Source organism: Mobula hypostoma, chromosome 10 (assembly GCF_963921235.1).
Source record: "Mobula hypostoma chromosome 10, sMobHyp1.1, whole genome shotgun sequence".
Lineage (NCBI taxonomy): Eukaryota > Metazoa > Chordata > Chondrichthyes > Myliobatiformes > Myliobatidae > Mobula > Mobula hypostoma.
In genome coordinates this window covers 95774923-95792673 of record NC_086106.1, presented here as the reverse complement: position 1 = coordinate 95792673, position 17751 = coordinate 95774923, and the positions used below count along the sequence as shown (strand labels likewise).

Below are 17751 nucleotides of genomic sequence, written 5' to 3'. Positions count from 1 at the left end.
CTTGGTGATATGACTCATTAAACTTGTGGTCCTATGTAATTCACATTCTATTGCTCCAGGTTTCTTGGGAAGAGTGATAAATACTGATTTTTTCATCTCTTCTGGTATTATTCCAGTCTCATAAATGTCATTGATTAAATAAGTTTTTCAATTCCATAATCTTCAAGGTCGATAATTTGTTCTATTACTAATTCATCACCACCTGCTGCCTTTCCTTTCTTCATCTTATTTATTGCATACATACATGACACAAAGTATGGACAATCATGTTACAGTGCAATAACTAACTGTCATTTTTAGGACTTATCCATGATCCATTGGATCTGCCATTTCTGACTACGACAGTTCAGGACTCTCATTTGCGTAGACTTCCCAGATTTGGTGCACAATCAGTTTCCAACAGGGCAGCAGAAACTTTTCCTGTTATTCTTGGCAAGAGGAAGTGTATAACCAATAACCGAGTGAAAGAAAATTTGCCAAACATTAACCTTATTTGCTTTATCTCCTGCCATTGTAAGCTATCAGTGGTGAGCACATTCAGCAGCATAATAGTAACTGATGTGCTCAGAGTTACTTCACCAGTAAGGACGTAGGTGTGTAAGATTGACAGACGAGCATGCAATTCTACACTTTTCCAGAATAGAATTTGTAAAAAAAAAATACAGTGACATGGCACGAAGCTACAAACGTAAAAACTATAAACTTACCACTGATGGAACTAGAGGTCAGGCTTGTTGGAGATCGTGTGGAAGGTAGAGCTGTGGAAAATAATATTAGATGGAGATTTATCCTTCTTTTAGTTTCAGCTACAGGAAGAAGAACTAGGGTGTTAATTTTGAACCTGTACCAGCTTTTTGTTAGCTAACAATTAAGGAAAAACATACTTAATTTTTCTGGTTTCTGGACACCCTGAAAGTTCATGCATTTAATTATATAAATTTGACATCTCAACGTGGTTGTAATATGACAACAAATGTCTCATCATCTGTAAAGAGCTGATGGCTTTATCTATATTCTAAGTCATTTTGACACTAAGATGAAAATTATCTACAAATGAAGCCAACAAAACTATTGATAGCTACAGTTTTTGGAATCCTTCATCGCTTGATTTTCTTTCAGAGGAACAATTTCCATGCAGACTTTTACCTTCGTTTACCCTAAGGGTATGCCCTGATGAAACACTGTACTAATATCTTAGCAAGGAGTGTTCTCTGTGCTCACATATCCGTCATAACATCAATGAAGGACTAGAACTGACCTCAGGCAAGTAGCTCCTAATTTTCAAACATATACATCGCATGTTAAAATGAGTTTACAGAGAAATAGATCATATTACATGGTCCCATTTTAATGCAATAATCTCACCACTGATGAGAATAACCTTATGGGATGGACCAGCAGGAGATTTGTCAGAGGGTAAAGATAGGAAGATAATGGGTGAAATAATAGATGGTTTTATCTTCATATGTGAAAAATGAATAATGAATCAATGCATCAATTGCTTCAAAAAGACTTCAATCATAATAATTCAGTTTAGTTTGCTTTCATTTTATCAATGTATTTATTAACACTGAATCATAAAAATCAGAGCTGCACTGTTGGATAAACTGACATTGTTGGAATGATCTGGGCAATTGAGTATTTTGTTCAAAGCCAACAGCACTTCATTCGGAGAAAGTTTATTAGGACTTAACGCTGAAGTAAACAAACCAATTTTAAATGTTACTTTGCTTTGCATAATTAGTATTTGTCCATTAATAACTCTCATTCTCCAGCTATCAGATCTCTTTTGGTTATTCCTTTCTTGCCACTATCACTCATCCCTCCAGCATGCTAACTCCTGCTCTCCCCCAAATATAGTCTCATTTCACATGGCCCTAATTGGCTTCAAAAATGTCAACTTGCAGTGATAATGAAAAGTCAAGGACATGTAATATTAACAGTTTTCCTTCTTCAATAAATTCTTCTCAAACAAGTGACTGCTTCTAAGTTCAGCTTATTTTTATGACCCATTTGGCAATCACTGTGAATCTATCATTTGAAAATGTAAGATGTTGGAACAACATATTTCAACAAATCTGCTGGCGGTTTATTTTATTATTGATAAAAGATTTGGAGTGACAAACAGTCAAAAATATTACTTACATCTTACTACTATTAAATTGACGCTCAAACTTCTTCTTGTTTTTTTTAATCCATTAGCAAACTGCCACTCTACTTCACAAGTGTAAGTTCCTCGATCAGTGTAAGCCAGGTTTTTCAGGACAAGTGAGACATCTCCAGTTTGGTTGTTGATACTAATTCTGCCCCGATTGACGTAACGTGGAATATAAGCAGCATTTTCATCTCTGTATATAAGAATGGTGTCTCTATTCATGTACCAAGTGACCATCACAGGAAAATACTGAGGAGATGGCCTGTAGGTACAAGGAATGGTGGCTGATTCTCTCAATTGCCCTGCTACCTCCTCAGGAACAGTCAGTGTAAGGGGATCAGCTGTAAAATAGATAAACAGAAAACCGTAAATGGTAGAACTTGTCTTCCACTAACAGTGATGGTACTTAAGACCATAAGAGATAGGAACAGAGTTAGGCCATTTGGCCCATCGAGTCTGCTCCACCATTTCATCAGGGCTGATCCAATTTTCCTCTCAGCCCCAATCTCCTGCCTTCTCCCCATATCCCTTCATGGCCTGACCAATCAAGAATCTATCAACCTCTGCCTTAAATATACATAAAGACTTGGCCTCCGCAGCTGCCTGTGGCAAAGAATTCCACAGATTAACCACTCTCTAGATAAATAAATTCCTCCTCATCTCCGTTGTAAAAGGACGCCCTTCTACTCTGAAGCTGTGTCCTCTGGTCTTAGACTCTCCCACCATAGGAAACATTTTCTCCACATCTACTCTATCATGGCCTTTCACCACTTGATAGGTTTCAATGCTGGAGAAACTCAGAGGCCAGGCAGCATCTATGGAAAAAAGTGCAGTCGACTTTCCATAGATGCTGCCTGGCCTGCTGAGTTCCTCCAGCATTTTGTGTGTGTTGCTCAGATTTCCAGCATCTGCAGATTTTCTCTTTTTATCATTTTCATGAACCTCCTTTGAACCCTCCCCAGTTCCAGCACATCCTTTCAAAGATACGGGGCCCAAACCTGCTTACAATACTCCAAGAGAGGTCTCAGCAGTGCTTTATAACAGCGGTCCCCAACCACCGGGTCGCGGACCGGTACCGGACCGCAGAGTATGTGCTACCGGGCCGCGAGGAAATGATATGATTTGGCAATGGGAGTCAGCTGCATCTTTCCTCATTCCCCGTCACGCCCACTGTTGAGCCATTACGCGCATGTCATCCATGTCAGCGCGGGAAGGAGATCAACTCCTTGAGTTTGCAAATGACAGCGGGCTGAAAAGTATGTTTGACATAACATCTCTGCCGGCATTCTGGATCAAAGTCAAGGCTCAATATCCTGAGATAGCCATGGAAGCACGGAAAACGTTGCTTCCATTTCCAACATATCTCTGCGATGAATGTAACAAAAACTAAATTGCGGATTAGACTGGACATAAGGAACCCCATTCGAGTATTGCTGTCCCCCATCACCCCTTGATAAGACCGTCTGGTTGCAGGAAAGCAAGCCCAGGGCTCCCACTGATTCAGCGATATTGGTGCGTTGCAATAATTTTATAAGTTCATACGGGGAAAATATGCGCTGGGTTTAATATCCAAACATTACTTTAAAATGTTATGATGCTATTGACTTATATAACCATATAACAATTACAGCACGGAAACAGGCCATCTCTGCCCTTCTAGTCCGTGCTGAACGCTACTCTCACCTTGTCCCACCGACCTGCACTCAGCCCATAACTCCTCCATTACTTTCTTGCCCATATACCTATTCAATTTTTCTTTAAATGATAATATCGAACCTGCTTCTGACACTTCTACTGGAAGTTCGTTCAACACTTACTTCAAACTCCCCTGTCCTCCCCTGATAATTGACTTATCACTATATTCATGCGAGGAAAATGTGCTGTGTGTTTAACATTAAATTCGTTAGATAAAGCCTTTTAGAAACGAAATTGAGTGTATTAGCCACTCATTACCGATATTCCAGTCGTGATTAACACCCCCCTCCGAACAGAATCGCCAAACACGATTTGTGGAAAAATAATCGGCAGGTGCACGCGTGCGCACAGGTGCCCGCGCAAGGCTTCATGGTCATTGTAGTCTTCTCTGGGTAAACACAATGTATTTCACTACTACTCTTGTCCGTTGGCAACCATCCCGCCCCCCCCACCACCCCCCCCCCCCCCGGTCAGCCGGTCCGCAAGAATATCATCAACATGAAACCGGTCCGCACTGCAAAAAAGGTTGGGGACCCCTGCTTTATAACGTCTCAACATTACATCCTTACCTTTATATTCTAGTCCTCTTGAAATGACCTGCTAACATTGCATTTCCCTTCCTCACCACAGACTCAACCTGCAATTAACCTTTAGAGAATCCTGCACAAGGACTCCCAAGTCCCTTTGCACCTCAGTTTTTTGTATTTGCTCTCCATTCAGAGAATAGTCCCCCCTTTCACTTCCTGGATGGAGAATAACTTGCCAAAGGCATACTTGTACCAAGCTGAGTGCCCATCCTGATTTAAAACTCCAATTATATAGCAATCAATGAAGCCAATAGAATGGACAAGGAGAAACACATCTGGAAATGTCACAGATGAGCCTAGACTATTTTAAGGGCAAAAAGGCAAAAATGATTAATTAAATTTTGACAACTTATTATTTCCATGTAACGTGGCAGTAAAATTTTTTGAGTACAGTGTTCTGTCCCGTATTAATATTATTCACCACAAAAACCATGACACTGTCTTCTTTACTACATTCTCCTCCACATCAGATACTAATTGGATGGAATTTTTTGTTGAGTTTTCATTGGTTTTCACAAGGTGGTAGTTTGAAATTCATAATATCGACAATGACTTTATCTTCTTTCTCCTCAATGGTATGAATGAATGTGTAGAATGAGACATTCACCGTCATCAGGTAGAAGCAGAAATACAAAAATACTTTAACACTATTAGCACAAGCTTTGGGAAATATTTCATTTTAATTTACGATCCACGTTCAATATTTGTGTTTTCCACCACTCGTTGCCATTACTACAAAGTTAACCTTCCCACTACTTTTCTGATTTTCTCTCCCTACATTACCTACAATTATAGAAATTCCTTTTATTCTTGGATATTCCTGGGAAGACTAGCATTTATTAATATACCTAATCGTCTTTGAAAATACTTTAACCACACCAGTGAAGGATCTCTCATACTGCAATTGGACAGAGAGTACTAGGACTTAGACCCAATCGTAATGCAAGGTCACTTATTTTCAAATAAGGATAATATGCAATTTGGAGAGGGGTGATTTATTGCAGTTGCTGCCTCTGTTCATTGGGGGAATAGAAGTTGTGGTCTTGATGTGTGCTGTTTAAGAACCCTTGGAGAGGTGCAGCAGTTTATTCCAAAAAGGTTTGTTTGGTGTTGAAGCATTTAGACTGGTGGTTGTGCTGCTTGAGATAAATATCCTGTATCATTGCAAAAACAACATGATAATCAATTTAGCTGCTTTGTGGTTACTTTACAGCAGGCTTTACATTTCACTCCTAATCTTAATACATTTTGTGGGCCACTATTTAAATATTTACCCAATCTTTATTTGGCCAGTTATTGACTTTTGACTGAGAAGTATCACATAAATGAAAGCCAGTCATTAAAGTCTACTCATTCATTGTCATTGAAGGAACATGTACCAATCCTCATAGAGGATCGGAAGTGGAGAAAGTGAACAGCTTCAAGTTCCTCAGTGTCAAGATCTCTGAGGATCTAACCTGGTCCCAATATATCGATGTCGTCATAAAGAAGGCAAGACAGCGGCTATACTTTATTAGGAGTTTGAAGAGATTTGGCATGTCAACAAATATACTCAAAAGCTTAAACAGTTGTACTGTGGAGAGCAGGCTGCATCACTGTCTGGTATGGAGGGGCTACTGCACAGGACCGAAAGAAGCTGCAGAAAGTTGTAAGTCTAGTCTGCTCCATCTTGGGTACTAACCTTGGCTTCCAAGGTTGTCAAGCCAAGGAGTGGTAGTGGGGACAAGCTCCCACTACCTAAAGTGCTCCTCATGGCATGCGCCTCAAATAGCCTCTGACAACCAAGTCCAACTCCTGGCCTTCTTGTGTGGCTTCGGCTCTAAGCCCAGCGGAACTGTTTCTACTGACAGGAGAAGGGGCGAAGGTGGGTCCTGGCACCTTAAAACCAGTACTTCAGGTAGATGGAGCTCGTCAGCCTGAGAAGGCAGTCCATCTAAGAGAGGGAAAACTCTGATTTCAAACCTCCACTGCCTTGCAGCCATATCCACTTCTGGGAAAGGCTTCGGGAGTAAACCCTGAGGACAAATCCAGAGCTGGAATCCCTAAGGCAGTCCAACGTTGCTTTCAACCTCGCTCTGGCAACTCCTGCGACGTCACTGGTGCCAAGCTGTATCAGCCCTTGCCCTTCCCTTGGACAGCATCGGTGTCGTGGAGAGGGGAGACTTGCTGCTTGGGCAACTGCCGGTCTTCCATACAACCTTGCCCAGGCCTGTGCCCTGGAGAGACTGAAGCAAGACTTTCCAGGCGCAGATCCACGGTCTCGCGAGACTAACAGATGCTAAAAAGCCTACAAAGTACTCAGGACATCTTTAGGGAGCAGTGTCTCAGAAAGGCAGTGTCCGTTATTAAGGACCTCCAGCACCCAGGGCATGCCCTTTTCTCACTGTTACCACCAGGTTGGAGATACAGAAGCCTGAAGGCACACACACTGCAATTCAGGAACAGCTTCTTCCCCTCTGCCATCGATTCCTAAATGGACATTGAAGCTTTGGACTACAGTACCTCACTTTTTTTAATATACAGTATTTCTGTTTTTGCACATTTTTAAAAATCTATTCAATATATGTAATTGATTTGCTTGTTTATTTATTATTAAGTTTTATTTTATTTATTATAATTTTTTTCTCTCTCTCTACTAGATTATGTATTGCATTGAACTGCAGCTGCTAAGTTAACAAATTTCACGTGCCAGGGATAATAAACCTGATTCTGATTCTGAAATAGCTAGTCACTTCACTTTTGAAACAGGTTTTACTCTTTCAGGTGCTGGTTCCCGCATTTATTGCCTTGATTGTACGGGTTTCTGACTATGAATGTTTTCTGCTTTCACCATATAACAAGCAGAACATTTGTTTTCTAAGACAACGTTGAAGTTTTAAAAACTAATTGAGTGAATCAACCTGATTTACATTGGTTTCTTTGTTTTAGGTACAGCCTGCGTGTGCAAAAATAATGTGCTGATGTTAAGTACAGTTTGTAGTTAAGCCACAATGAATGAAAAACGTATTTGCATTTTTATACACTTTCACAATATCTGTACAGCAAAAAAATATTTGCAGTCAGCAGAATAGTTCAGATACCTAGATATTAATGCTATGGCATAGAAAATGTCTCTTCAAATGCAAAGAAAGAATGACCATATACTACTTACAAAACTCAGAAATATCTCGTGCAACGTGCAAGCTACATTCCATAACAAAATTAGAATCCATAGGTACTGGAGTTGTCACTCTCTGAATTCACTTTCAAAGAAAATAGTTCCATGCTAACACTTGTCTGCATGGAAATAATTCTTTTGAAAGCAATAACAGGCCGTGCAATTTATACTCTGCTGTAATATTATCATGTCACTACGTAGTCATTCAAAGACATTCAAAAATCTGCTTTGCTCTGGGATTACTGAAGGGCTAGGATTGACAGTGATGCACATAATTTTGTATTTTCCAACACAGATATCACAAGTAAAATGTATTAAAAGAGAAGAATAACCATGCTACATGGATCTATCAAAACAGAATTATCATCTTACCACTGGGAGAGACAGCCAAAAAAGACATAGTAACCGGAGATGTGGTAGATGAGATAATGGGTAAAATTTTAATGTCAGAGCTTTGATTAATGAGTCAAGTAAACGACTCATTCAGTGGGACAGTATGTATATTAACACATTATATCAGTACCAGTATTGACACTCAAATGTGGAGTTCACAGTTAGTAAAATAAGTATATTCATTGATGCATTGAATTCAAAAGTCAGGAAAGTATGTTGCAGCTTTATAAAACTTTGGTTAGCCTGCATCAGGAGTATTGCAATCAGCTCTGATCACCCCATTTAGAGGAAATATGTGGAGGCTTTAGAGAGGGTCTGGAAGAGGTTTACCAGGGCATTGCCTGGAGTAGGGGTTACATGGGTTACATGTTATAAAAGTTGGACAATCTTGGGTTGTTTTCTCTGGAGCAGTAGAGGCTGAGAGGAGACCTGATAAGAGTTTATAAAATGATGAAAGGCAGAGACAGGGTAGAGAGCTGCTATACGGGCCCCCCCGCCCCCGACCAGGATTGAAATGTCTAACACTAGTTGGTATGTATATAAGGTAAGAAGGGTAAAGTTGAAAGAAGATGTGCAGGTTGAGAGATGTGCGAATGCAGATGCCTGAAACATGCTGCCAGGAGTGGTGGTGGAGATACGACAGAGGCTCTTAGATAGGCAGAGGACTATGCAGCAGATGGACAGATGTGGATCATGTGGAATTAGTCCAATCAGACATCTTAGCCTAACTAGTTTGGCACTACATTGTGGGTTAATGGGCCTTTTCCTCTGCTGTATTGTTTTATGTTCTAGGTATATTCTGTGTTCTATCTCTCAACAGCAAGAAAGACAAAGCACAAGTAGCAACACTGCGAAATACAGGTGAATGGAAATAGCCTCTGGAGTCCTCATCTTCAACACTAGAACTCATAAAATCCCAGAGCATAAGGGAAAGAAATGTCCTCCTGAATACGACTTACCATCTTCCTCAGATTATAAATCAGTGTTTCTCCACTTTGAACAACAGTGGAAGGTTGTTCTCTGGGTGGGAATCTTCAGTATCCATCTCTAAGATAGAGGCTATCTTAGTGGCACCAACAGAGACTGCGTAGGTTAAGCCCTAAAGGACACAACTGCCATACAGGGTCTGCAGCAGGTAATGAATGAACCAACATGAGGGAGAAACCTCCATGCCATTGTCCTAACCAGTCTACCTGTGACAGGGGCATCCTCCTTGCCACAGTTGGTAGAAGTGATCACCGTGTAGTCATTGCAGAGACGAATTCCTATCTTCACTTCTGCCTGGTATTAAAACATGTCCAATAAGATAGACTGATATAGATCAAAAGCTCAGAGTGGATCCATCACACATCCATGAGGTAGTGTGGACCATTGACAGCAGCAGAAGTGTACACTACTATGAGCTGTAACCTCACGACCCAGTCTACCATCACTTCAAGCCAAGGAACCAAGCTTGGTTCATGAGCATTCAGCAAGAATAACATTCTATTGAACCTGCAATACAGGACTAAAATGTGCCCATTCTTAGCAACGGCGAGAGCAAGCCCATGAATGCTAGGTAAATGACTAAAGCTTTCACAATCCCGTTCAGCCTGCATGCAAAGTAGTGGATCTCTCTCGGCTTGCTCTTGAGATGCATACAAACAAAAGCCAGTCCCCAACCGATTCGGTTCATTCCTCGTGACTTCAAAAAATGGCTGAGAGAACTGAATAAAAGTAAAAATCTTTCAATCCTTAAAATAATGTTTTTTTTTTCCTTGAGACATTGTAAGTGTTGTTTACTTCAATGTACTCGTGTTATTTTTGAATGATATAATAATAATAAAAAGATCTGAAAATAAAGAAAATTCCGGACCAGGCACATGCCAGTTGGAATGCTGAACGCCTGCTCTTCAGTGTTTGCTGCACCTCCAGTCAAGCTGCTCCACCACAGTTACAACACTGGCAATGTGGGAATCTGCCCAGGTTCACATAAAAACTAAACTGGCTCATTACCACCTAATTAACCCACTCTCAATCACCAGCAAAGTGACGGAAGTAGTCTCCAACTGTACAGTCGCTTACCAGTCAATAACCTAATCAGCAATGCGCAGTTTGCATTTTGCCTGGACTGCTTCACTTCAGTCCTCATCACCATTTCATCCAAGTGTGGACCAAGGGGCTTAATTCAACAGGAGAGTTGAGAGTGACTGCCTTTGACATCTAGGCAGCATTTGACTGAGTGTAGAATCAAAGTGACATGGTAGTAGGAACATCAATGAGTATCAATAGGATTATGTCTGTGTTTGTTAGAGGTTCATCATTTTAGCACCAGGGCAACACAGCAGGGATCCTCAGGGCAGTATCCAAGGTCCACCCACCTTCGATTATTTCATCAATGACCGTCCTTCTGCCGCAATGATAGAAATGTGGAAGTTCACTATGGATTGCATCATGTTGAAATCCATTAGCAAGACAACAGTGTATGAAACAGATGACAACATATGGGCAAACAACAGGAATTCTGCAGATGCTGGAAATTCAAGCAACACACATCAAAGTTGCTGGTGAACGCAGCAGGCCAGGCAGCATCTATAGGAAGAGGCGCAGTCGACGTTTCAGGCCGAGACCCTTCGTCAGGACTAACTGAAGGAAGAGTGAGTAAGGGATTTGAAAGCTGGAGGGGGAGGGGGAGATGCAAAATGATAGGAGAAGACAGGAGGGGGAGGGATGGAGCCGAGAGCTGGACAGGTGATAGGCAGAAGGGGATATGAGAGGATCATGGGACAGGAGGTCCGGGAAGAAAGACGGGGGGGGGGGGTGACCCAGAGGATGGGCAAGAGGTATATTCAGAGGGACAGAGGGAGAAAAAGGAGAGTGAGAGAAAGAATATGTGCATTAAAAAGAGTAACAGATGGGGTACGAGGGGGAGGTGGGGCCTAGCGGAAGTTAGAGAAGTCAATGTTCATGCCATCAGGTTGGAGGCTACCCAGACGGAATATAAGGTGTTGTTCCTCCAACCTGAGTGTGGCTTTATCTTTACAGTAGAGGAGGCCGTGGATAGACATGTCAGAATGGGAATGGGATGTGGAATTAAAATGTGTGGCCACTGGGAGATCCTGCTTTCTCTGGCGGACAGAGCGTAGATGTTCAGCAAAGCGGTCTCCCAGTCTGCGTCGGGTCTCACCAATATATAAAAGGCCACATCAGGAGCACCGGACGCAGTATATCACCCCAGTCGACTCACAGGTGAAGTGATGCCTCACCTGGAAGGACTGTTTGGGGCCCTGAATGGTGGTAAGGGAGGAAGTGTAAGGGCATGTGTAGCACTTGTTCCGCTTACACGGATAAGTGCCAGGAGGGAGATCAGTGGGGAGGGATGGGGGGGACGAATGGACAAGGGAGTTGTGTAGGGAGCGATCCCTGCGGAATGCAGAGAGAGGCGGGGAGGGAAAGATATGCTTAGTGGTGGGATCCCGTTGGAGGTGGCGGAAGTTACGGAGAATAATATGTTGGACCCGGAGGCTGGTGGGGTGGTAGGTGAGGACCAGGGGAACCCTATTCCTAGTGGGGTGGTGGGAGGATGGAGTGAGAGCAGATGTATTCGTGACAGGTAGTGTTCATGAAACTAAAGTGCCAGACAATTAACAGTTCCTTACCAACCACACTCAGCTCCCAGCAGTTACTGTTATTAGAATAATTAGAGCTCTCCGCTTAAAGGAAAACTAATCATATGAAAATGATTAAAAAGCCATAAACAAATATTTATAAAGCTACTGTAACAGTACCCCAAGTTTTGCATTACAAAATCCCAATATGTACAGTACTGTGGAAACGTCTTAGGCATCTTAGCTATATACTGTATATGTGTCTAAGACTTTTGCATAGTACTTCAGGAGTTATTGTGTGAGGTTATTCACTCAATGTAATATTGCTTCAATGTAATATTGCTCAATGCTTTGTGGAACCTGTGCTTAATTTCTCTACTAAATGTACAAATAAATAATGGCTAACTCATTAAAGTAATATCTTTCAACAATTCTACCAGTTGTTATACTTAATCATGAACAAAATGTGTAAAACAACAAGCAGTCAAAATATTACTTACCTCTTACCACTGTTAAGTTGACACTCAATCTTTTTTGTACTCCTTCTAATCTATTAACAAACCGGCACTTAACTTCACAAGTGTAAGTTCCTTGATCACTGTAGGCCAATTTTTTCAGGTTAAGTGAGACATCACCAGGACTGTGATTCATAGTGATTCTGTCCCGATTGATGGAAAGTGGAATATAATCATCATTTTCAGCTCTATGTATGAGAATGTCATTTGTATCAATGTACCAGGTGACCACCACATCAGTGCACTGAGGAGACGGTTTATAGACACAGGGGATGGTGACTGATTCTTGCAATAGCCCTTTTACCTCCTCAGGAGCAATCAGTGTAAGAGAATTAGCTGTAAAACAGATAACCAGAGAACAGTCAATGATAGAGTTTGTGTTCCACTAACAGCACAGTCTTATTTAGAGGAATAACCTGCCAGAGTGACTGCCCATCCTGCTACTAAATCATGGTCATATAGCAATAATGAAGCCAGTAAAGTGGGCAAGGAGAAAGACATCTGGCAATGTTACAGATGAGATCAACCCTTTTTAAGGGCAAAAATACAAAAATAATGAATTACATTTTGACAGGTTTATTATTCCCATGTAATTTGGTAAAACGCTTTGAGCAAAATGTTCTGTGTACGTCTTTTAAATATCATTCGCACCTAAGCCATGAACACTGTCAAAGTGGTGTAGTGATTAGCATGGCACTATTACAGCTCAGGGCATTCTGGAGTCTGAAGTTCAATTCTAGCACTGTCTACAAAGAGTTTGTATATTCTCCACAAGGGCACATGGGTTTCCCTCGGGTGCTCCAGTTTCCTCCCACAGTCCAAAGACATACTGGTTAGTAGGTTAATTGGTCATTGTAAATTGCCCTGTGATTATGCTAGTGTTAAGTAGGAGGGTTGCTGGGCAGGGGCTTTCTCCTGCTGTATCTCTAAAAAAAATGTAGAGTAAATAAATTAGATAATAGGCATAAATTCTTCATACAGTTTCCACTGGCTTTAGGTCTGCTAAAGTGGTAGTCTGAAATTCATAATATTCACAATGGTTTTCACTTGCTTCTTCTCGATGTTACCAACCTCTGTGTAGAATGGACATCCACCAAGATTTGACAGAGACAAAAATGCAAAGTAACTTACAAGTGTTTTTTCTGGTATTCAGAAATACTCAATTTTAATTTGTGTTTCATGTTCAATAGTATGTCTTTAAACTCATGCTACAATGCTAAACTTTTCTGTGGGGCCTTCATTTTCATTTGCTCACCCTTCATTACCCACAGTTACTCCTTTTATTCTTTTACTAGGAAGACTTCCTAGTTTTACTAGGAAGACTTAATATCCCTAATGGACTTTAAAAAAGAGCTGTGCTACATTTTCAAACTGCAGCAGTTCATTTGATGAAGCATCTCCCATGTAGATGTTGGACAGAGAGTTTTAAGACCCCGATGCACCATGATGAAGTAGGAATTATATATTTTCAAAGCAGGATAGCATACAATTTGGAGGGTGTGGCCTTCACTTTGGTCCTTCCAGTAGGAAGAAGTTCTGGGTTTGGGAGATGCAGCTTAAGAAGCTGAGGAGAGTTTCTGGAAGTCATTAGGTAAGTCGCGCACCAAAGCATCAGTTGTTGATGATGGAGGTATGTATGTTTAAGATGGTGAATGAAGCTACATTCATTCAGGCAAGTGGAGAGCTTTTCATGATATTCTTACCTTGTACCTTGCAGAATGTGAAATCGATTTGAGAAATTAAGAGGGCAATCCTTGCCACAATTATATAGTCACTGCATTTATACAGTTGGTCCTCCAGGATACTGTTGATGGGTTATCTAGTGATGTTGGTGTCATTCAATTGTCATAGTTAAACTACTTCTGATTGGGTATCAACATTGTCACAAATGTCACTTTCCAGTTAACACCTTGTGACTGAATGTTGTTTATATGCATGTTTAATAAAACCTGAGGAGTTGTGAAAATATTTAAACATAGAGCATACACTTGATTTGGAAATATCTATCTTTCCCTGCTACTTGTGGTTGGAATAATGAATTTGCAGTAAACCAGGGTGATGAGGCTGGTTAGCCTGCTTAGTGACATCTGGCATTTGCACAGCAAAATCTGCACTAACCAAGACCCCGTGAGCTGCAACAGTTGCTGCAGTCACATTTGTTAAGGGTACACTTCACAAAGGCAATGGCTTGTTACATGTTGAACTCATTCTGCAGGTCACCCTCACTACCGCCAGCTCATTCCCACAGACTGTAAAGTTCACCACTGCCCAGAGTTTTTACGCTCTGGTTACTTCAGTTTTCCTTTAAGCAACAGTGGCAAATCATCTCAACACATAGGCATCACACTGCTGAGAATCATAGAGTCATACAACACAGAAACAAGCCCTCCTGCCCAACTGGTCCCTATCAACTACAGTATCCTCCTTGCTAGTCCCAGTTACCCATATTTGGTCTATAACCCTCCATGTTCCTATCCAAATGCCTCTTAAATGTTACAATTCCACCTACCCCAACTACTTCCTCAGGCAACTCATTCCAGGTACTTCTTACCCTCGGTGTAAAGAAGTTACCTCTTAGGTCTCTTTTAAATTGCTCCCCTCAGTTATAAAGATTATAAAGACATTCTTTGCTACTAATAATCCAGGAGTCATCCTGAGTATAAAGAAAAAACATTCCAGTCTGCTGTTAAAGCTGACCGCGACACCCCATCCAATTTTCTTCCTTCCCATGCTCAGCTCTGATTGTTGGACCAACTCAGCTAAAATCTTGTTAATTTCCATCACCCCGCAATTAGAAACAGCTGGTCAGTGACATGCACATGCCCTTATCTGCCATAGTTAAAATTAATCCTCAATAAATTGGATAAAATGATCCTGGGGCATTATGACAAGTGAATTCCATCCACCTATCTTTTTATGTAAGTTGGCCAAATAGTTAACATAAATTTGGACAAAGGCAGGAATTGATTTCTACTGGCTTTATTAATGTGTTCACCACACAGGCCTCAAATAAACCTGAAATCTTCTTATTCTGAATACCATATATCCATAGAGATCTAGATACATAGAAACATAGAAACATAGAAAATAGGTGCAGGAGTAGGCCATTCGGCCCTTCGAGCCTGCACCGCCATTTATTATGATCATGGCTGATCATCCAACTCAGAACCCAGCCTTCCCTCCATACCCCCTGACCCCTGTAGCCACAAGGGCCATATCTAACTCCCTCTTAAACATAGCCAATGAACTGGCCTCAACAGTTTGCTGTGGCAGAGAATTCCACAGATTCACCACTCTCTGTGTGAAGAAGTTTTTCCTAATCTCGGTCCTAAAAGGCTTCCCCTCTATCCTCAAACTGTGACCCCTCGTTCTGGACCTCCCCAACATCGGGAACAATCTTCCCGCATCTAGCCTGTCCAATCCCTTTAGGATCTTATACGTTTCAATCAGATCCCCCCTCAATCTTCTAAATTCCAACGAGTACAAGCCCAGTTCATCCAGTCTTTCTTCATATGAAAGACCTGCCATCCCAGGAATCAATCTGGTGAACCTTCTTTGTACTCCCTCTATGGCAAAGATGTCTTTCCTCAGATTAGGGGACCAAAACTGCACACAATACTCCAGGTGTGGTCTCACCAAGGCCTTGTACAACTGCAGTAGTACCTCCCTGCTCCTGTACTCGAATCCTCTCGCTATAAATGCCAGCATACCGTTCGCCTTTTTCACCGCCTGCTGTACCTGCATGCCCACTTTCAATGACTGGTGTATAATGACACCCAGGTCTCGTTGCACCTCCCCTTTTCCTAATCGGCCACCATTCAGATAATAATCTGTTTTCCTATTTTTGCCACCAAAGTGGATAACTTCACATTTATCCACATTAAATTGCATCTGCCATGAGTTTGCCCACTCACCCAACCTATCCAAGTCACCCTGCATCCTCTTAGCATCCTCCTCACTGCTAACACTGCCACCCAGCTTCGTGTCATCCGCAAACTTGGAGATGCTGCATTTAATTCCCTCATCCAAGTCATTAATATATATTGTAAACAACTGGGGTCCCAGCACTGAGCCTTGCGGTACCCCACTAGTCACCGCCTGCCATTCTGAAAAGGTCCCGTTTATTCCCACTCTTTGCTTCCTGTCTGCTAACCAATTCTCCACCCACACCAATACCTTACCCCCAATACCGTGTGCTTTAAGTTTGCACACTAATCTCCTGTGTGGGACCTTGTCAAAAGCCTTTTGAAAATCCAAATATACCACATCCACTGGTTCTCCCCTATCCACTCTACTAGTTACATCCTCAAAAAATTCTATGAGATTCGTCAGACATGATTTTCCTTTCACAAATCCATGCTGACTTTGTCCGATCATTTCACCGCTTTCCAAATGTGCTGTTATCACATCCTCCAGCAGTTTCCCCACCACCGACGTTAGGCTAACCGGCCTATAATTCCCCGGTTTCTCTCTCCCTCCTTTTTTAAAAAGTGGGGTTACATTAGCCACCCTCCAATCCTCAGGAACTAGTCCAGAATCTAACGAGTTTTGAAAAATTATCACTAATGCATCCACTATTTCTTGGGCTACTTCCTTAAGCACTCTGGGATGCAGACCATCTGGCCCTGGGGATTTATCTGCCTTCAATCCCTTCAATTTACCTAACAGGCAGCATCTATAGGAAGAGGCACAGTCGACGTTTCAGGCCGAGACCCTTCGTCAGGACTAACTGAAGGAAGAGTGAGTAAGGGATTTGAAAGCTGGAGGGGGAGGGGGAGATGCAAAATGATAGGAGAAGACAGGAGGGGGAGGGATAGAGCCGAGAGCTGGACAGGTGATAGGCAAAAGGGGATACGAGAGGATCATGGGACAGGAGGTCCGGGAAGAAAGACAAGGGGGGGGGTGACCCAGAGGATGGGCAAGAGGTATATTCAGAGGGACAGAGGGAGAAAAAGGAGAGTGAGAGAAAGAATGTGTGCATAAAAATGAGTAACAGATGGGGTACGAGGGGGAGGTGGGGCCTTAGCGGAAGTTAGAGAAGTCAATGTTCATGCCATCAGGTTGGAGGCTACCCAGACGGAATATAAGGTGTTGTTCCTCCAACCTGAGTGTGGCTTCATCTTTACAGTAGAGGAGGCCGTGGATTGACATGTCAGAATGGGAATGGGATGTGGAATTAAAATGTGTGGCCACTGGGAGATCCTGCTTTCTCTGGCGGACAGAGCGTAGATGTTCAGCAAAGCAGTCTCCCAGTCTGCGTTGGGTCTCACCAATATATAAAAGGCCACATCGGGAGCACCGGACGCAGTATATCACCCCAGTCGACTCACAGGTGAAGTGATGCCTCACCTGGAAGGACTGTTTGGGGCCCTGAATGGTGGTAAGGGAGGAAGTGTAAGGGCATGTGTAGCACTTGTTCCGCTTACACGGATAAGTGCCAGGAGGGAGATCAGTGGGGAGGGATGGGGGGGACGAATGGACAAGGGAGTTGTGTAGGGAGCGATCCCTGCAGAATGCAGAGAGAGGGGGGGAGGGAAAGATGTGCTTAGTGGTGGGATCCCGTTGGAGGTGGCGGAAGTTACGGAGAATAATATGTTGGACCCGGAGGCTGGTGGGGTGGTAGGTGAGGACCAGGGGAACCCTATTCCTAGTGGGGTGGTGG

General features: G+C 42.3%; 1 protein-coding gene across 2 annotated transcripts in view; it reads right to left on the bottom strand.

Annotated features, from left to right (window-relative positions):
• si:dkey-22i16.9 (V-set and immunoglobulin domain-containing protein 4) overlaps positions 1-17751 on the bottom strand; it is a 39607-nt gene that overhangs the window by 18954 nt on the left and 2902 nt on the right. For both annotated transcript variants that reach the window (XM_063060900.1, XM_063060901.1), the window contains exons 2-4: positions 12075-12425; positions 2146-2496; positions 708-758 (exon numbers count right to left, since the gene is read on the bottom strand). In XM_063060900.1, the coding sequence (XP_062916970.1) occupies positions 708-758; positions 2146-2496; positions 12075-12425 (753 nt within the window). The remainder of the gene's footprint in view (positions 1-707; positions 759-2145; positions 2497-12074; positions 12426-17751) is intronic.